General features: G+C 55.1%; 2 protein-coding genes across 2 annotated transcripts in view; both read left to right on the top strand.

The window, feature by feature from the left end:
- Positions 1-17,026, top strand: part of FAM20C (FAM20C golgi associated secretory pathway kinase) — a 29,055-nt gene extending 12,029 nt beyond the window's left edge. Inside the window, exons 4-10 of the mRNA XM_056128294.1 lie at positions 9,679-9,771; positions 10,707-10,822; positions 12,962-13,142; positions 13,447-13,556; positions 13,710-13,791; positions 14,921-14,980; positions 15,320-17,026. Coding sequence (XP_055984269.1) covers positions 9,679-9,771; positions 10,707-10,822; positions 12,962-13,142; positions 13,447-13,556; positions 13,710-13,791; positions 14,921-14,980; positions 15,320-15,569 — 892 coding nt within the window. The 3' untranslated portion in view covers positions 15,570-17,026. The remainder of the gene's footprint in view (positions 1-9,678; positions 9,772-10,706; positions 10,823-12,961; positions 13,143-13,446; positions 13,557-13,709; positions 13,792-14,920; positions 14,981-15,319) is intronic.
- SUN1 (Sad1 and UNC84 domain containing 1) overlaps positions 1-20,321 on the top strand; it is a 304,333-nt gene that overhangs the window by 118,647 nt on the left and 165,365 nt on the right. The window lies entirely within an intron of this gene.

Raw genomic sequence — 20,321 nt, 5'->3', positions numbered from 1 at the left:
ACCCAGGCCACCCTTGTGACATTTCATACTGATGATTCCCTTTCTTAAGTCATTTTTTTTTTTTGAGCTTGTTCTGGCTGTTCCCCTTATCATATTGTTTAGAGAATGGGACAAGGACATTAGAAAAAACGGGACACAGGCAAGAGACTGAAGGTTATTAGAGGTTATTCTTGTACTTTTGAGGGGGTCCTTTTTGGTGAAACAATTAGAGATTAGCAAAACCCCAATTAAAAATAATTTTGAATAGAGCCCAAGTTCCCAAGCCAAATCCATTGCCTCCTTTAAAGGGTGTGGTGGATCTTACTCTGGTTTCTTTTTTTTTTTTTTAATTTTTGGCTTTTTTGGGGTCACATCCAGTGGTGATGCTCCTAGGTCTGCATACAGGAATTACTCCTGGCAGTGCTTGGGGGACCATATGGGATGCCAAGGGATCAAACCTGGGTCAGTTGCATGCAAAGCAAACTCCCTCCCCACTGTGCTATCATTCCAGCCCCTTACTCTGGTTTCTAACTGGAGTTTTATTATCCTTCCATAGAACAGGAATTTGGTTTTTATCCCAAAACCATGTCCCTGAGATGAAGCATGATTTTCTCTTTACCTGTATAATTAACAGATCGTTTCTCTTTAATAAAAGTGGCTGTTATTTTGCATAGGTGCAGTAAGACCTGGGATAGTAACTTTTTTGTGCGGTGTGGGGGGTCATACCCGGCGATGCACAGGGGCCATTCCTGGCTCAGCACTCAGGAATTACTCCTGGCGGTGCTTGAGGGACCATATGGGATGCGGGGAATAGAACCCAGGTTGGCTGCGTACAAGGCAAACGCCCTCCCTACTGTGCTATCTCTCCAGCCCCTGGGATAGTAACTTTTAACAGTAGGTCTAGTTAGATTAGAGCAAGGTGGCTTTTCCCAGTAAGCAGTTGGTCATATTTTCCAACTGCAGGCCTCAGGTCCATCTGTTTTAGTTTGCCTAACCCCAAAGAGTCCTTCTAGGTGTAGGTGATAGAGGTCCCACTTTCAACCTTAGTGTCTGTCTCTTTAAGGCATTGCCCTTGTACCAATGTGCTTTTTGAGCCCTTGGGCTCTCCCATGTTGTAGCCAAGGTGGCACAAAGCCTGCTCAGGGTCCATCTGAGGTCCTCGGTGGAACCCACATTTTGGGGGTTTAGGACTTAAGGGCAATCTTAGAGCAACAAAAGCTTAAGTCAAGCCAATTTGACGAATGTTCTGGGTTCTGTCAGACCACCTACAACATTTGAGTTTTGGGGTTCAGAGCTCTCCACTTGAGGTTTTAAAATATACAAGTGGCTATTTTGTTACTCTGTTAATGAGTAACAAGGGAAACCCTTTTACCATCTTTCAATAAGATATCCTGTTTTACTACATCTATGCAAAATGATATTGACATAAAGTATTAAATATGTAAAAGGTATTAAGAGAAAAGCAAGCTGTCCTCTCGAACCATAGATGCTTACCCATTTGCTATAGGCCATAAATCAAAAGAAGTGCTGTTAAGGTTTAAAGAGGTAGAACATAAAATTTAAACCAACAATATCATGCTTGTCTGATTCATAGAATACCCATGATACTCACATAAGGTCGAGCGTTTCTTTTTATGTGATGCTTCCCAATACATTCTAACTTAATGAAAAAGTATTTATACTATCTCAATGATAACATGTACTGGGCAGGTTAGGAACATAGTCTGAAAAAAGCTAATCGCTATCATTTCCCACATTCTTCATATTCAGGAGCCACTATAGCCAAAGGGCTGTTCGTAGCCTCTTGAATGCTAAAGTGACCCACTTTTTTTTCTTCAGTAAGAAGCCCTGAAGCTGGTCTGGAATTCCAGCAGGAAAGCCTGATTTTTTGTTTGTTTGTTTGTTTGCTTTTTGGATCACTTCCAGCATTGCACAGGGGTTACTCCTAGCTCATGCACTCAGGAATTACTCCTGGCAGTGCTCGGGGGACCATATGGGATGCTGGGAATTGAACCCAGGTCGGCCGCATGCGAGGCAAACACCCTACCCGCTGTGTTATCTCTCCAGCCCTAAGCTTGATATCTTTTAAACATTGGTAGGATAAAAGATTTGCTAGGATAAAAGACTGGCAACCAATTTTATAACTCTAGAAACCCATGTTTTAAACTAAACCATTACTCTTTGAACCTGTTTTTCTGTACAAAATTGTTTCACCTCATAAGATTTTCTGGGTCAGATATCCTACTAATCCAATGCAGAAATAAAACAGATATGTACATTTAGACATACTAGCAGAAGAAAACATTTGAACCATCAATTTTTATGAAACACGAGAAAACTTTTTTTGATTTAATTTTGATGACTTTTGTACCTCTGTTATTTGTAAAGCAGTCTAATATTGCTGGGCTGGAGCGATAGCACAGCGGGTAGGGCGTTCGCCTTACAAGCGGCCAACATGGCCGACCCGAGTTCGATTCCTCCGCCCCTCTCGGGGAGCCCGGCAAGCTACCGAGAGTATTCGATATGCCAGACACAGTAACAACAAAGTCTCCAATGGAGACGTTACTGGGCCCGCTCGAGCAAATCGACGATCAATGGGAGGGCCTTTACCTTTACCTTTACCTTCTAATATTGTATTAAAATTGGCTAAGGCCTGGAAGATAAAGCCCTGCAGTCTCACAGAGCCCTTAAGCTCTAGTTTCGCAGCCCTTTTGAGACAGTACAGGTTCTAAAGTTCAAGAGAACTTCAGCTGTTAAGAACCATTTAAGGTTCTCCAGTAAGAAATTTAGATCGTTCCCAGGTTTGATTCCCAGCATCCCTTATGGTCCCCTGAGCACCGCCGGGAGTAATTCCTGAGTGCAGAGCCAGGAGTAACCCCTGTGCATCGCCGGGTGTGACCCAAAAATAAAAAATAATAATAATTTAAAAAAATTTTAGATCGAGAACTTCAGTTTATCTGTAGGCTCAACATTCTGCTTAGAAACCGTTGTGTAATCCTGGTCAAATAAGGTCCAAAAGCACCTAAACTTTTAAATTGTTGGATTGCATATCACTCAGTTTTTTGTGATGATGAAGCTTGCCCAGGTCTAAGGATTTCTACTTCTGATTTCAACCTGACTCTAACGTTCCAGTGTTACACACACAGACAGAGGAATGGACTACAGACACTCCCAGGCGGGAAAGTTCACAGGGCCAAGCAAGGGCTGAGTGAGGCCCTGCAGATGCCTCTGGAGCCATCGGGCCATCCCTGCAGGAGGGGAGCCAAAGTGTGCGACAGGGCCTAGGGCCCCCAGTCACCTCAAAGCAGGGGTGTCAGCAAACTCAGCTGCTTCACACCAGGCTGAGACTTGGCTGCTGGGCCACCTCAGAGGAAGACAGCACCAGAACTTCTGTCAGGCTAGGACAGCCGGGCACAGACCCCAGAGTAACTTTCCCGAGGGGATTCTCACCATTTTCTCATAGACTGGCAAAATGGTTACTTCCCTGTTCCTGCCACTATCTCTGTCCAGAGCCTGTCTGTCCTTCTTGGGCATCTCAGGGTCAGCTGTTTGCCAATTTAAGAAATGCACGCTAAGAGACATTCTGGAGAAGACGATCCCCATTCTCTAGAAATAAGGAGATTCCTGAGCATCCTTGTGGTCCCTGTTCACTACCCGATGGGGGGCGGGGGGGAGAGTGTCCTCTCCTTCTGCACCCAGGTTTGAACCTTGCAGCATGGATTCGAATGACCCTGTCAGCCTTAGCTGCCCCTTACTGACGAGGCCTACCCCCCGTATAAGTGCCCTGTACCACACAGCAAGGCCAAGCTGGCACCAGGAAAACCAACAATAGAAATGTCATTGTGGTTCCCACATATGGGGACCCTGGCCAGGAGAGAAGGACCACTACACTTAGGGACCTGAAGTAACCCACTCCAGGTGGGTAAACAAGTTCTGGGTGCCGAAAATATCCACTCTGCGCCCTGTGCTGGTAGAAACAGGCACAAGCCCCCACACTGGAGGGGGTGGTTCGCGGATGCCGGGGAGTTCCAGTCAGCCCGTGCTCAGTGTCAAGCAAAAGGTCTGTGAATTGCCTGGGGAGGAAGAAAGAGACTAAGGCAGCTGAGTAGGAATGATCTAATGCTGTGAGAGGGAGGGTGGATTCAGACCTCACTAGCCCAGTGGCAGCGGCTGGCACGCCACCATGATTTGACTGGCTCTGCAGCCTCTGTGGCCATCACTGCTGTGGCACAGGAGGCCATCAGGGCAAGTGCAGGCTGTGCTGCCACAGGACCCATGACACTGGCCTCTGAGCCATCTCCCAGCGAAAGCTTTTCCAGGGTCCGTCCTAGGGAAAAATGCCACAGGATCCTGCAAGGGAGGACCGAGTGTAGCGTCTCAGGGCAGAGCACTTATGGGGTACTGGAAGTTGTCTCCGGGCGCATGCTGGAGGCCCGCGCGAGTCTCTGTGAAGGTGATGGTGAGGCTTTCACAGGCGCTGACACTGCGGCTAGGGGTCGCTCTCTTCTCGGGCCACGGGGACAGAAGAGCAGGGGCAGCCCTTTGGGGTTGCCAGGAAAAAGCCTGACTCCCTCAACCGCGACACTCCACTCTCCAGGGGACAGTGGGGACCGTGAAGAAGAGAAGCCCGACAGACTTTCTACCCACCTCAAAACGGCTGCGGGTTACTAGTCACCTTCTAGCTGGTGGGTAGATGCCCTCATTTTTTTTTTTGTAGTTAAGAATATTTTATTTAACTCAACTATTTGGAGGAAGGGGTGAAGTGATTTTTATTTTCTTTTTTTAAAATTTTTTATTAGCGAAATACCATGAGGTACAGTTGTACCTCATGTAGACTTAAAAAATTTGTAGACTTAAAAGTTGTACAAGTTGTAAAAAAGTTGTAGACTTAAAAATACAATGATCGAGTACCCATCCCTCCACCAGTGCTCATTCTCCACCACCACTAATCCCAGTATCCCACCACCCACCCATCCCCCCATCCCACACTGTCTCAGTGGCAGGGCATTCCCTTTTGTTCTCTCTCTCCTTTTGGGTGCTGTGGTTTGCAAAAGAGGCATTGAGTGGCAATCATGTTAGGTCTATAGTCTACTTTCAGCATGCATCTCCCATCCTGGGCGGATCTTCTCAACACCCTTTATTTGGTGCTCCCTTCTCTATCTGAGCTGCCTCTACCCCTAGAGTGTGAGGCTGTGGATGCCCTCATTTTTTGATAGGACTATGCGACTAGGTGTCCAAAAGCAAAGAAACAGGTAACAGAGCTCAAGTCCGGCACACTTACCATTTTTCTGCAGGGAGTGTGATCCCAGACAAGCCCCCAAATGAGGCGGGTGGGGCAGCGCAGCAGCGGTGGCATGTCTGTTTGCGATTCCCAGGTTCTTCAATATTTTCAAGAATGAAAATACTGAATAATAAAGATGCTCAGTGTCAGTTGAAAAGTAGAAGAGAAAAGAAGCTTCTCGAGGGGAGAAACTTGGTATAGGACTAACTTAAAAGTAAGGAGGTTTAGGGGCTGGAGTGATAGCACAGCAAGTAGGGCATTTGCCTTGCACGCACCTGACCCGGGTTCAATTCCCAGCATCCCATATGGTCCCCCGAGCACCGCCAGGGGTAATTCCTGAGTGCATGAGCCAGGAGTAACCCCTGTGCATCGCCAGTGTGACCCAAAAAGCCAAAAAAAAAAAAGTAAGGAGGTTTTGGGGCTGGAGTGATAGCACAGCGGGTAGAGTGCCTTGCACGCGGCCGACCCAGGTTCGATTCCCAGCATCCCATATGGTCCCCAGGGCACCGCCAGGAGTCATTCCTGAGTGCAGAGCCAGGAGTAACCCCCGAGCATCGCCAGGTGTGACCCAAAAAGCAAAAAAAAAAAAAAAAGTAAGGAGGTTTTGTGTAACAAGCCTTTTTAAAGGGTCTCTGATCCGTAGAATTTCTTACCAATTGACAAATGTTCCAGAGGATGCGAGGTTCATCCTGTAGACCCTTTTATGTGGAAATTGGGATCTTTACATTTCTTGTCGGAGGATGTAAGAAAATTGCTGGTTTGTCTTTCTAGCCATTTGCCTCAGGCATTGTGCACTCCCTGAGCCTGGGCTCCAGGACAGAATTTTATGGTCTGGGGATGTTAAGACAGGGCCTGAAGTCTGTGTTAGGTGGGTGAGGGAGAGATGAAGCATCTGACAAGAGAGAACTGTGGCTTCTCTCACTGGCAAGGGGAAACTGAGGCTGCCTCCTTCAAGGCCATCCATCTGTATCTCACAGAACTGCTTCCTGACTCTTCCACCACAGAGGTCACCTCAGCTCCATTTGGGCTGTTTCTCCCAGGATTCCATCAGGCATTCCCACCCACACAGGCTAGCCTAGGTGCTCCTGCCTCACGCACAGGGCCCAGGGAGTGGTCAGACCTGGCTTGTGGGTCTGTCTGCTGCTGTGTGGTCTGGGAACCTTCATCTGCTGTGGGTGCTCACCCCAGGGGGGCAAGCCCTCTTCCGCCAAAAGGGGGCCCTCCTCTGCTGTACATCCACAGGAAGGGGCCCAGAACCGGGGGTGTCCCTGCCAGGAAGCAGAAGCAGGAGAGAACACAGGTGCCAGTCCAGGACTTTCCCCCAAGGCTCCTGCAGCCTGTGCTAGGGGAGGGGGCTGCCACTGTCCTGCAGAGGTGTCAGGTCCGTATCCAGCCCTGACCATGGCCTCCTGTCCTGCTGACCACCCCCACCCAGTGTCTTGTGGGGCCCCTGGCCCAGGTTCCCCAGGCAGCCCACAGGGATCTTCATTATTTGGGGGAGGGGGCATCCAGCCCCCTCAGAGTTCCCTAAGTACTCAGTAGCCATGGAGCCCTCTCTGGACATAAAGTCAGGACCGGCCTAAGGGCCTCCCGGCTGCGGAGCTAGGTCCCAGCTTTCGGACCCAGCTTAGGGATTGGCCCTAAGGCCTCCCTCCTGAAAATGGCTCACACCTGCTGCTACCTGACCCAGCACAGTCAGAAGGTCACTGGGTGCTGAACCGAGGGTGCTTCATCACCTTCCCTGCACTTCCTGGCCCCTAAGGCTGGGAGCAAACTCTGGTGGAGTCCCCAGTGAGGGAAGGGTGGGAAGGGAGCCAGAAGCAGGTTGGAGAGCCTCTTGGAGAGGTGTGCTGCAGTCCGGGTGAGTAGGTAAGGAGCAAAGGCAGACAAGACTACTAAGAGCTCCCCCTCACCAGAACTCGTCGGGCAGTGGGAGACCAGCGCCCCGGGGATGACGATCATGGGGGAGGTGGGAAGGTGCTGGTGCCGGGTTGTAATCGTGGTGATGGTGGAGACGGGGCAGTGGGTGGGGAGACCAAGATCACAGGTGGATCTATACTTCTTCAGTTTCACATCCATTCTTTTGTTTGCTGAAAGGCTGTGGAAGGAAGGCACGTGGCTAGCGAGCTCTGCCCCGGCCCAGCCAGCAGGGAGCTGGAATTGGGACTGTCCGGTTCTGGGGAGGCTGGAGTGAGCAGATGCAGAGGTGGGAAAGGACAGGAAGCAGCTCCAGCCAGGAGATGGTGATGTAGGGTCAGAGCTGGTCTGGCTCCAAGCCTGAAGGTGCAGGAGGCTTCGCTTGGGTGTGGACGCCCAGGAGGAGGTGTGAATCTGGGGGTTCTGCTGGGACACGGGGGAGGGCCATCACTTTTATTTATTTACTTATTTTGTCTTTTGGGGTCACACCTGGCTCTGTACTCAGGAATAACTCCTGGCGGTACTCAGGGATCACATGGGATGCTGGGATGGAGCCCAGGTCGGCCACCTACAAGGCCTGCACCCTCCCCACTGTATTACCACTCCGGCCCTAGGGCCAGCACTTTTTTTTTTTTTGAGTCACACCCAGTGATGCACAAAGGTTACTCCTGGTTCTGTACTCAGGAATTACTCCTGGCGGTGCTCGGGGGACCATATGGGATGCTGGGAATCGAACCCAGGTCAGCCCCATGCAAGGCAAGCGCCCTACCTGCTGTGCTATCACTCCAGCCCCTAGGGCCAGCACTTTGAAGCAGAGTCAGAGCCCGCTGTCCAGGAAAGGCAGGTGGAGTGCAGAGGCCATGCAAGAGGAGAGCCAGGCTGTGTGGGACAGTGCGCCCTGGCCTAGTGGCCTGCCCACGCCTAAACCCACCCACAGAAAGTGCAGAGGAGGCCCCTGGTGACTCCAGCACATCCGGAACCTGCTAAGACACCACGAACTACTGGAGATGCCTTGCGGCAGTGCCTTGCCAGCTCTCTACATGGCGCAGACCCCTGGGCACCCCATGGGCGTGGGGCCTCACCAGGAGCAGACACAGGATGCCCCACCCTGAGTTGAGGTCTGCTGCTGAGTAAGGGAACTGGGCGTGGCCCTGAGGGGCTTTATGTGGTTAGCACCCCCAGTGGCCTCTTCAGGGAATGGTGGGAAAAAAGTACCCGTAGCCAATATTCTCCAGGAAATTGTATTTCATTCCATTACAGACTGAAAATAAGTGGTAGAATGCATGTGGAAATGCCAGGGCAGAGAGTACAGGGGGAGGCAGCCAAAATTCTGCAGGAAAAAAATCTCACTTGCATTTGCATTTCCTTTTTTCAGTTAGAAACAATTAAATCCCAGCAGCACTGGTCCTGAAGGAGAGAGAAACTGTGTAACCCAACACTGACACTGTCACTGTCCTCCCGTTGTTCATGATTTGCTCGAGCAGGCCCAGTAACGTCTCCATTGTGACACTCGTTACTGTGTTTGGCATATCTAACACGTCACGGGGAGCTTGCCAGGCTTTGCTGTGTGGGCGAGATACTCTCAGTAGCTTGCCGGGCTCTCCCTGAGGGGCGGAGGAATTGAACCTGGGTTGGCCGGGTTGGCCGCGTGCAAGGCAAATGCCCTACCTGCTGTGTTATTGCACAGCCCCATGTGTAACTGATATCATGCATATATGACCCAGCCAGGCTTATTCATGTCTGACCCACATTAGGCATGTACAACTCAGCCAGGCTCATTCATGGATAACCCATATCATATATGCATGACCCAGCCAGGCTCGTGTGTGAGCAGCCAGTTCATGCATGTACGACCCAGCCAGGCTCATGGAGCATGTCATTGGTGCCAGAGGTTCTTGTCAGAGCTATTGGGGGAGTTCTGAGGCCCTTGAGGCCAGTGGTGATGTCAGCTACAGCATGGCCCTGGGCAGGGCAGCACCCGCCCTCAATCCCAGCTGACCATTCAGTCTGGGCTCCTGAGGGTTGCATCCCAGGAATGAACAGTTGTCCTGGGGCCATGAAGGTCATCCTGAGGATGTGAGGGTCATCCCAGGAGCAGCCCAGAAGGAGCCACAAAAGCACTGGGCCCCCCAGAACACACACAGGGCTTCAGGGGAGAGGGAATGAGAGGCTTTGGAGGCCCCAGGGGACCAAGCAGTGGCCACAGGTGTTGCCTGCAGAGCCCTTGCAGCCTCTGAGGCTGAGAGAAGAGCCAAAAGGGAGGAAGAGTAAGGGAGCTGGGCACACAAGTGCCAGCCTGCGACCGGCCAGGGAGGTTGTATTGGGGCTGAGCATGTTCCCCGCACATGTGGTGATCCTTCTGTAGGCCAGCCTGGAGCAGGCACAGCGTCTCAGCCTCGACACTGCTGCTCACGTGGGCACCTTCGAGACGCAACTTAGCCATGTGGCAATCGCTGGCTCTCGGGGACACAGGGACAATCCCTGTCCTCTGCTTTCTCTAGACAGACGCGGGAGCAGGAGACACCCCCAGACTTCTTTTATTTCTCTGACTACGAGAGGCACAATGCAGAGATCGCTGCCTTCCACCTGGACAGGTGAGCTACCCAGCCTGGCCCCTGGGTGCAGAGCGAGCAGGTGACCCAGCTCATCCCAGTGAGGATGGGGTTCAGGCTCGTGACCCTCCAGGTCAGGTGCCATCCATCCCCAGGCCTCAGGCACAGCAAGACCACTGGACCGAGTTTCCAGATTTTATGCTGAGAACTGCCAGTGACCGTGGGGTGGGACATTGCCCCCAGAAATTCAGGTCTGGGACAGCAGACTGAGACCCTTAGGGCTATCAGGGGTCCAGTAGATGAGAGGACAGATGCCGGTGGTGGCCATGGTGCTTCCTAACAGCCTTGGCCTGCTCAGGACTTCTCACCTGGGGAGGGGTCTGGCTCTGGGTGGGTGTGGGGTCAGAGACATGGACCCACCCTTGACCCCCGGAGCCTCACACCTGACCTGACCATGATCACTGGCCTCCAGCACAGCATCCAACAGTGGTACCCATGTCCCGTGTCACAGCACTATCCCAGCACCCACGACCCCCCATGGTCACAGCACCGATGTCCTCTCATGTCACAACAGTAGCCCAGCACCTGTGTCCTAGTCAGGTCCCTGTGCTGCCCCAGCACCCCTACCTCAGACAACAATTTGCGTTTTCAGAATTGTGGCTCTCACAGACACGTGGCCATCAGAAGGACCCTTTGTTGGACTCCCAAGTCTGAAAGGTCCATCACATTCCCATGTGTGGAGCCTGAATTGGCAGAAGCTGCACCCTGAGGGTCTCTCCAGACCCCCTCACAGGGAACTCGGGACCCCACATGCCACCCCTCGCCCCCTCTGCAGAGGCCAGTGTCAGGCTACCCATGGCAATGTGAGACTGGCCACTCCCCTCACTGCAGCCCCTGCACAGCTGAGGGCCCCAGCCTGGGGCTCTGGGACTAGGACAACCAGTATGAATCTCTTTGTCGCCTGTCCCTCCTACTAGGATCCTGGACTTCCGCCGGGTCCCTCCTGTGGCTGGCAGGATGGTCAACATGACTAAGGAGATCCGGGACGTCACAAGGGACAAGAAATTGTGGAGAACCTTCTTCATCTCCCCAGGTATGGGCTCCCCATGGCCCGGTTCCCGCACACACCGGCCAGCAGTACCACTTCTCCCAGGAGGCCTCCCCTGGCCCTTCTGCCTCTTTAGGGGGCCATGCCATGCCACCCTCGCAGGGTCCAGACTGGCATCCAGAGCTTTACCATCCCAGCTGCCCAGGAAGGTCTCAGGGCCGGCCAGACTCCCCACTCCCCACCTGCCCAGGCGACATGATTGGTTCTGGTGCACAGAGACAGGGAGCGGGCTGCCTCGAGACCCCATCTGTCACCACTCAGCAGCACAGGGGATGTCCTCATGGGGACCTTGTTTGGCTCTGATCCCTGTAGTCAGACACAACACGGATGGCAATGGGCATAGCTGGGCACAAACAAGGCACACTCAGCTGGAGATGGTCAGGACACACTCACCTGGAAGGGTCAGGGCACACTCACCTGGAGGGGTCAAGACACACTCACCAGGGGGAGTCAGGGCACACTCACCTGGAGGGGTCAGGGCACTCACCTGGAGGGGTCAAATCACACTCACCTGTGGGGGTCAGGACACACTCACCTGGAGGGGCCAGGGCACACTCACCTGGAGGGGTCAAATCACACTCACCTGTGGGGGTCAGGACACACTCACCTGGAGGGGTCAGGGCACACTCACCTGGAGGGGTCAAATCACACTCACCTGTGGGGGTCAGGACACACTCACCTGGAGGGGTCAGGGCACACTCACCTGGAGGGGTCAAATCACACTCACCTGTGGGGGTCAGGACACACTCACCTGGAGGGGCCAGGGCACACTCACTTGGAGGGGTCAGAGCACACTCACCAGGGGGAGTCAGGGCACACTCACCTAGAGCGTTTAGGGCACACTCACCTGGAGGGGTCAAATCATACTCACCTGGGGAGGTCAGGGCACACTCACCTGGAGAGGGGCCAGGGCACACTCACCGGGAGGGGTCAGGGCACACTCACCGTGGGGAGGGGGTCAGGGCACACTCACCAAGGGGAGTCAGGGCACACTCACCTGGAGGGGTCAGGGCACACTCACCTGGAGGGGTCAAATCACACTCACCTGGGGGGTGTCAGGGCACTCACCTGGAGGGGCCAGGGCACACTCATCTGGAGGGGTCAGGGCACATTCACCTGGAGATGGTCAGGGCACACTCACCTTCTCACAGGTTCCCACATGGAGGGCTGCTGCCCACCCCCAGGGGTTAGAACTGTCCAGGGGCTGGGAGGAGCCCCACTTGCTTCAGTTCTCACAAAGACGACAGATTTCCAGGAGACCCAGTGTGACTGTTTCCTGAGAGGGGCCAAGAGGCCTTGTCTCGGAGGGGGCCCTCTAAGTGCTGGCTCCTGGTCCCTGCACGACCCTCCAGACAGTGCTGGGATCACGGCTGTGGTCGACCCTGGAGGTGCCCCAGACTGTCACCCACTCAGCTGACTCACTGAGTGCTGCCCGCTCTTCAGACCCAAATCCAACCCGTCTGCTGTCTGTCCACTGGCTCCTCCTGCGAGTGTGTGTGGCATTTGCTCGTGTGTGTCACTGTGTACTTGTGTACTTCCAGCTCTCTGGCTGGTCCCTGTGTGCCATGAGCGGACTCCACACATGCCTTTGGGAGAGGCCATGCTGTGGCCACACCTTTGCCCAGAGCCCAGGGCTCGAGGTTCACCAGCCTTGTCACTCTTTTGGCTCCATCTTCCCAGTGGGCATGAGGCGGCACCACCGTGGATCTGATTTGTGTTTCCTGCTGACCGATGACCTTGACCATCTTGCCATGCCCTTGTCAGTCCTTGTGTGTCTTCTTCAGAGAAATACCTGCTCAGCTCCTTGTCTGTTGATGAATGTGGTTCTTTGTTACCGAGCTGGGACTGGCGTGCAGATGGTTTCCCCCTCCTCCCTCCATCCCTCCTGGGCAGGCTGTCACAGCTGCTGTCCAGCACTCACGGCTCCCCCCAACCAAGGAAGCTGGATGCAGGTGCTGCCTTGGGCCTGCCCTGGAGCTGTGTTCTCACGGGCTTCGGGGCCTGGAGAGCAGGAGGAGGCCTGTTCGGAGCACCAGGGAAAACGTGGGGAGAGTCTGGCCTCACGTGGGTCTGGGCCGGCCAGGGGTGAGTGTCCGTCTGAGCCACGGCACCCTCTGCCCCCAGCCAACAACATCTGCTTCTACGGGGAGTGTTCATACTACTGCTCCACGGAGCACGCCCTCTGCGGGAAGCCCGACCAGATCGAGGGCTCGCTGGCCGCCTTTCTGCCGGACCTGTCAATAGCCAAGAGGAAGACCTGGCGCAACCCCTGGCGTCGCTCCTACCACAAGCGCAAGAAGGCAGAGTGAGTGGCGGTGGCCCGGATAGGGTGCCCTGAGCCACATCGTGGCAGGTCTAGAATCAAGAGCATCTTGGCACAGGCTCAGCTCGAGACCTCCGTGTCCCTATGAAGCCCTTACCTGACCCTCATCACCTCCGGACATGCCTGCCTCGGGCCCCAGCAGCCCGCAGGCACCGGGTTAGCCCCCAAGTTTATCCTTCTTACTGCCTCATGTTCCCCAGCACCAGCAGGCCTGTCCCCTCTGCCCTCTGCTCCCCAGCACTGGGCAGTCCTGTTCCTACAGATCAGGCTCCTCCTCCACCCGCAGGTGGGAAGTGGACCCCGACTACTGTCAGGAGGTGAAGCAGACACCCCCGTACGACAGGACCCACCGTGTGCTAGACATCATGGACATGACCATCTTTGACTTCCTCATGGGTAGGTCTAGGACAGAGCACAGGGAGGGGCTACTGGGGGTCCCCTCGCTGTGGCCCGGGCTGGAGGGGGATAGCCACGTGGCCTGGGAAAAGGGTGCCCTGTGATGGAGACAGACGGTCATTGTCCCGGCCGCTATGGTGGCATTCCCCACAGGCAACATGGACCGGCACCATTATGAGACCTTTGAGAAGTTTGGGAACGAGACCTTCATCATCCACCTGGACAATGGCCGAGGGTGAGCCCTGGCACACCCCCCCCCCCCCCCCCAGTGCGTGGGAGAGGCTGTGGTCCTACGGGCCCTGCTCAGCATGGGGCTGTACTGGCTTCTGGTCCCGGTGGGAATGATAGCGCCAGGGAAAAAGAGGTCTTGATGCTGCCACCTCATTCGCTCAGAAACCCACAAGCAGCTCATCACTGCCTGCAGTGCATGGGGATATGGGCGGCTGGGGGGACAGGGGGCGCGGGGCACTGACGGGGACTGAGGGGACTGAGAAGCACTGAAGGGGACTGAGAGACTCTGGGGACTGAGGGAGTGTTGAGCCTGAGGGACTGTGGGGACCGAGGGGTCGTGGGGACCGAGGGGCTGTGGGGACTGAGGGGGCCTGAGGGGCTGTGGGGACCGAGGGGCTGTGGGGACTGAGGGGGCCTGAGGGGCTGTGAGGACCGAGGGGCTGTGGGGACTGAGGGGCTGTGGGAACCGAGGGGCTGTGGAGACTGAGGAGGGGCTGTGGGGACTGAGGGGCTGTGGGGACCAAGGAGCTGTGGGGACTGAGGGGCTGTGGGGACCGAGGGGCTGTGGGGACTGAGGGAGCCTGAGGGGACTGAGGGGGGCTGCGGGTTCTGAGGAGCTAAGACCCAACACACTGCCAGCAGGTGGAGTAGAAGAGAGACCTCCCCACCCCCAGGCAGGTCCATCTGTGCCTGGACAATGACCTGCCCTGCCCTTCCCTGGGGCAGCCTCAGTGGGCAAACTGGAGGCCTGGGTGGCGGGCGGCTACTATATGGGCAGCAGTGAGCCTGGGGTCAGTGTAGGCTCCATGTCAGCCCTCAACCTCATAGACACCAGCTGACCTTTCTCACACCAACTGCCGGGTCTAGACCCTGCCACACTTCCCGGGTCAGGGGATGTGCCCACTGTGGTGATGCATCTGCTGGCTGTGGGCACACCCGCACCCTGGGCTCCGCTATGCCTTAACCCTGTCCCCCGTTCCCTGTCCCTGTCCCCCATCCTGTCCCCTGTCCCGTCTCCTGTTCCCCATCCTGTTCCCTTTCCCTGTCTCCCATCCCCAACCCCATGAAGCACCACAGTGCAGACCGCTCACACCCCCTCACACTGTGACCCTGACTGGTGTCTCTCTGTACAGGTTCGGGAAATACTCTCACGACGAGCTGTCCATCCTGGCACCCCTCCAGCAGTGCTGCAGGTATGCCCTGCCCCTGCACTGCCACCACACATCGGGGTCTGGACCCCCGGAACTTCATACCACAGAGAACAGGGATGCCCACAGCCCCAGCCCCAGACCGGGGCTGCCAGGCTGGCCCAGCTCCCCTGCCCTGAAGCTCAGGGGGACCATTGCATGTTGCGTCTCACAGTGACCAGGTCAGCTGGTGACTGTCTCAGGAGGATGGGCTGGGCCCCAGCACTAACCCGGCCTTCACAGACCCGCTCCCCCCCCCAACCCGCTGTACAGAGGGAGGGCAGGACAGTGCCCCTGCCATGCAGAGGGAGACCCTGAGCATGCATCCCCTGCGTCTTCCTGCAGGATCAGGAAGTCCACACACCTGCGGCTGCAGCTGCTGGCCAAGGAGGAGTACAAGCTGAGTCTGCTGATGGCCGAGTCCCTGCGGGAGGACCGTGTGGCCCCCATCCTGTACTGGCCCCACCTGGAGGCACTGGACCGTCGGCTCCGCATCGTGCTGCAGGTCATCCAGGACTGTGTGGAGAAGGACGGGCTGGGCAGCGTGGTGCAGGATGACCTGCGTCCCCAGCACAGTGCTCCCGCCCAGAGGTAGTGACCGCCCCACCGGCCTGCCCCCATATGGGCTCAGCTTACAGGGACGTGGCCACACCACATGCGGGGCACCCATGGCGGAGGCTGGGGCAGGCTGGTGGTCTTCGAGGCCAGAAGAGTCGGAGAACACCGGTGCTTGGCTGGGCAGCCTGGCAGGGGACGCCAGTGGCTGAGAGGACACCTTCACCTGCTCTGCATCATTCACGGCAGGCACGTCTGGGAGGGGCCGCCCACTGTGTCTCCTTTCCAGCTGAGGCCCGCAGGAGGCCCCTGCTGGTGGTGGGGGGGCCCAGGCCCCTGCAGTGGTCAAGGCAGCATGAGTGGCGCAGTGCCCTGTGGGCCGCACTGCCCTGCCCTGCTGAGCAGCAGACGCCCCAGCAGTGCCAGAGACAGAATCGTCTGCAGTGTGGTGACCGTGCAATAAAGATTCCGCAAGCTCATGTGGTTCCCTGGGTGGGGCCACACAGGGGCTCCGGACAGAGGCCAGCAGAAGCAGGCAGGGTCCACGCCAGGACCCCGGCAGCCCGAGTGTGTGGGCAGACACTAGCCTGCCGTGCGCCAGCGCGTCCTCTGACGAGCAGACGGCCCCAGCTCTCCAACCACCGTACCCCACCACCCGCAGACACAAACCCACACCACCGGCTCCCCACACCCACTGAGCCCTGGGCCGGGCCGCCCCGGACAGTGCTCTTCTCCCGGGCTCTCTGTCCATGCAAATCTGACTATGTTTTTATGTCTCTTCACCCCACACGGCCTCTTCCACTGAGCGGTGGCCTGGAGCCCGGCAGGCTGGTCCTGCCCCGTGGAGGCAGCCGTGTCTGACCGCCGTGTCCTCTGAAATTCTGTGTGTCCAGGGACAGAGGGTCTGACTGTGCCATGAGGTGGGGTGCCATAGGCTCTCCTGCCCCGTCTGGAGGTACCTCGCCCTTAGGGTGCTCTTGGGGATCTGCGTGGCTGAGGTTGTGACCTTGCTGGTCCCTGGCTACTTATCCCTGTGTCCTGTGTCTCTATTTTGTCTGTCGCGCTGACTTTATTGGAACTTATTCCCTGTGCTGGAGGACACACCCTATTCTCTTTTCCTTTAGAGCTGTAGAACCCATCAGTGGTGTTCTGTTTATTCACTGGACAGAAGCAGGGTGCACCATTTTGACCAATTTCCTCCAGTCCCCGACAAACCCCTCTTCATTTTTTCCAAAATAGCAACACAATGAGAAACGCATTTGTACTTGTATAGAAATGACATATTAGCCACACACAAAAAGATTGGGTGGCTGTATTATAGAAATGAAGGGAAACCAGAATAAAGACCTAAGAAGAAAGAAAGTCAGCTCTTGCAGTGAGCTAGAGCACTATTAGGGATTCAGGTATTGTACCAGCAAAAGTAAAACATTTCTACCTGGATCTTTGAAATTTCAAAGTAATCACAATAAAGACCTGAGGTTATCAGGGGCCACAGTATGAACCAGAATTTCATTTTGCTTCTAAGACCTCAGTGGAGAAAGTATTGATAGAAAATAGGAAAAATCTAAGCAGTATCAGAAGGCGCTGGGGTCTTTCTGGAGGCAAATGCATTGGAACTGTCCTCCAGTCGGTCACCTCCACACCCAGAATCGGGAAATAATTCAGCTGGAGCACCGTCTCCCTGGCCAGTGCTCTCGTGATGACACACTTGCCTGGTTAGAGGCTAGACCTGGGGGTCTGAAAGGCAATTTGTTGTTGCTACTGTGGTTTTAGGGCCACACCAGTGTTTACTCAGCTCTGAAGTCAGGGGTCATTCCTGCTGGGCTCAGGGAACCATACCGGGTGCTAGGGATCAAAACCGGATTTACCACGTGTAAGACAAGTGCCCTCCCCACAGTACTAGCACTCCAACCCCTAAAAGGCAAATTTTAACTGGTTTTGAGTTTTTGTTTTCTGATATTAAGCGCGGGGGGGGGGGGGGAGGAGGGAATTGTAAGGTGTTTCAAAACCACCTCCCTGCCTCCTCTCACACGGAAAGCTTTATGGCTCTTAAGAGGTCCAGAAGGTTCACGTGCATTCCCATCACCCAAATGCCACTTGAGAGTGTGAAGGGAGAGGTTTTTTTTTTTCTTTTTGGTTCTCCCATCCAAGTACTAACCAGGCCCAACCCTGCTTAGCTTCCAAGATGAGGCGAGATCGGGCACGTTCAGGGTGGTATGGCCATAGACATATGGGCCATAGACATATAGACATAGACATAGTATGGGCTGGAGCGATAGCACAGTGGTAGGATGTTTGCCTTGTTCGCAGCCAGCCAGGGGCCAAGCCGGGATCAATTCCTCTGCCCCTCTCGGAGAGCCCGGCAAGCTACCGAGACATAAAACACAGTAACAAGAAGTCTCAAAAATGGAGACGTTACTGGGCCCGCTTGAGCAAATCGATGAACAACGGGAGGACAGTGGACAGTGGCTTTTTGGGTCACACCCGGCGATGCTCAGGGGTTACTCCTGGCTCTGCACTCCCGAATTACTCCTGGCGTTGCTCAGGGGACCATATGGGATACTGGGAATCGAACCCTGGTCGGCTGCGTGCAAGGCAAATGCTCTACCCACTGTGCTATTGCTTCAGCCCCAGAAGAGGTGCTTTGGAGACCATGCTCTGCCCTAATGCCCTGTACCCAGCCACGGAAGAACAGGTGAGGACCAGGAAGGGGTAGAGGTGGGCTTGCATCAGGCGTGTCTGTAGCTCTTTCACCCTGCCCGGTCACCCCTCCCATGCCCATCCTGGGATGTGAGATGCAGGAAAAACGGCAGGTAGAAGAGGCCACTGATCCTGCCCCATTTTTCCAGTCCTGCCCGAGTCTCACCACACTCTGCTCACCCACTCCTGCAAGAGTCCCCTGGGCCCTGAGGCCCCAAGCTGTCCTCAGCATGCCCGGGAGCTAAGATGCTCAGCACTACTTGCCTTTTTGTTTCTAAAGGTGTTTTGAAGAGAGGGAGGGATAACGTATAAAGCAGTGAATAGTGAGATTAGCCTGGGTCTCCCCTGCCCTTGACTCTCCAGAGGCTTCTCACTCATCCAGGGAACTAAGGAACGCCTCCCCAAGCCCCAGGCGTCAAAACTTAACTTACCCAGGAAAACCAAACCCCATCCCAATTCAACAAACTACCTGTGTAGCAAACCCAGGCAGTGGCCCAGAAGGAGCAAGCCTGTCCTGATGCCGTGATCCTCTCACCTCTTCAGAGTTCTTTCCCACTGTCCCCTTTGATTCTGCTGCACCACGGGCAGCAAAGGCCTCGGGAAACCTCACCATCAGCTCCACCCTTGCTCAGAACATAGGAAGTACCTGAAGGTTTCGCTCTGGCTCCCCCTTTGCCAGTCACTGGTTTGGCGTTCCTATTAATGTAGGATGCTCTCTGTTAAAACGAGAGGGGGGGGAGGGAGAGAGGGAGAGAGGGAAACAGAAGGAGAGAGGGAGAGGGAAAGAGGAGAGAGAGGGGAGAGAGAGAGAGGAAAGAGATGGGGAGAGATGGAGACAGAGGGAGACAGTTGGAGAGAAGGAGAGAAAGATGGAGAGGGCGAGAGAGGGAGGGAGGGAGGGAGAAAGAGGGAGGGAGGGAGAGATGGAGGGAGAGAGGTAGAGAGGGGAGAGATGGAGAGGGAGGGATAGTGGGAGAGAGGGATAGAGAGAGATGGATAGAGAGGGAGGGAGAAAGAGGGGAAAGAGGGAGGGAGGGAGAGAGAGAGAGGGAGGGAGAAAGAGAGGGGAAAGAGGGAGGGAGGGAGAGAGAGAGAGGGAGGGAGAACCTTAAGAGAGACGTACTCACAGGCAAGCAAAATTGCTGAAGATAGAGACTACTAATGTGATGGAACTGCAGATAAAATGTCGGTATGACCCCCAGCTAGAACAGGGGAGACCGTGGTCATGTTCAGGGCCATCAGGGCACTCTGTCACATGACTTCCCCTGGAACGTCTGTCAGCCGAGACGCTGACATCGGACGTGGCAGAGCTTGGAAAGGGAAGAGCAAAGAGGGAGGGGTGGGACTGGGGGTGTCTGGGCTGCGAGAAAGTTCAGAAAGAAGCAGAGGGTGCTGGGAGCAGCAGTCTGTGTTCCCACTCCAGTGCTGGCACCCCACTTCCCAGTCTAGGGAGCGGCCGGGGCCGTGGGACACAGGACACAAGGCGACTCACCCTCCGGGAGACGCCCTCGAGAGCAGCCGTCTTTTCTTTCCGATTTTAGACCATACCCAGCAGTGCTCAGAGCTGACTCCTGGCAGGCTTAGGAGACCATGTGAGATTCTGGGGATCGAACCCTGATCAGCTGCTTGCAAGGCAAGTGCCCATCTCAAAGTCCCATCTCTCCAATCTTGACAATGACCTATTTTTTTTTTTTTTTTGCTTTTTGGGTCACACCCGGCGATGCTCAGGGGTTACTCCTGGTTCTGCACTCAGAAATTACTCCTGGCAGTGCTCAGGGGAACCGTATGTGATGTTGGGATTTGAACCCAGGTCAGCCGCATGCAAGGCAAATGCCCTACCTGCTGTGCTATTGCTCTAGCCCCGACAGTGACCTATTCTTACAGTAACTGCATTGGTTCTTCACACAGTCCCTGGAGTCAGCATTTCTCAGTCACAAGCAGGTCAGGCCTTAGGTCCATCCTGTGTCCTCAGACCCTCTTCTCTGATCCAAAACTACAGCCTGGAACCAAGAGGTTCTGAAGGAGCAATGGTCCCTTCCGCTGCTCTTCCCGCCACCAAACTGGAGTGATCCTTGCTCTGGTCTCTGTGAGG

Source organism: Sorex fumeus, unplaced genomic scaffold (genome assembly GCF_029834395.1).
Source record: "Sorex fumeus unplaced genomic scaffold, SorFum_2.1 ptg000064l, whole genome shotgun sequence".
NCBI classification, from domain to species: domain Eukaryota; kingdom Metazoa; phylum Chordata; class Mammalia; order Eulipotyphla; family Soricidae; genus Sorex; species Sorex fumeus.
This window is presented reverse-complemented; position numbering and strand designations above follow the sequence as displayed.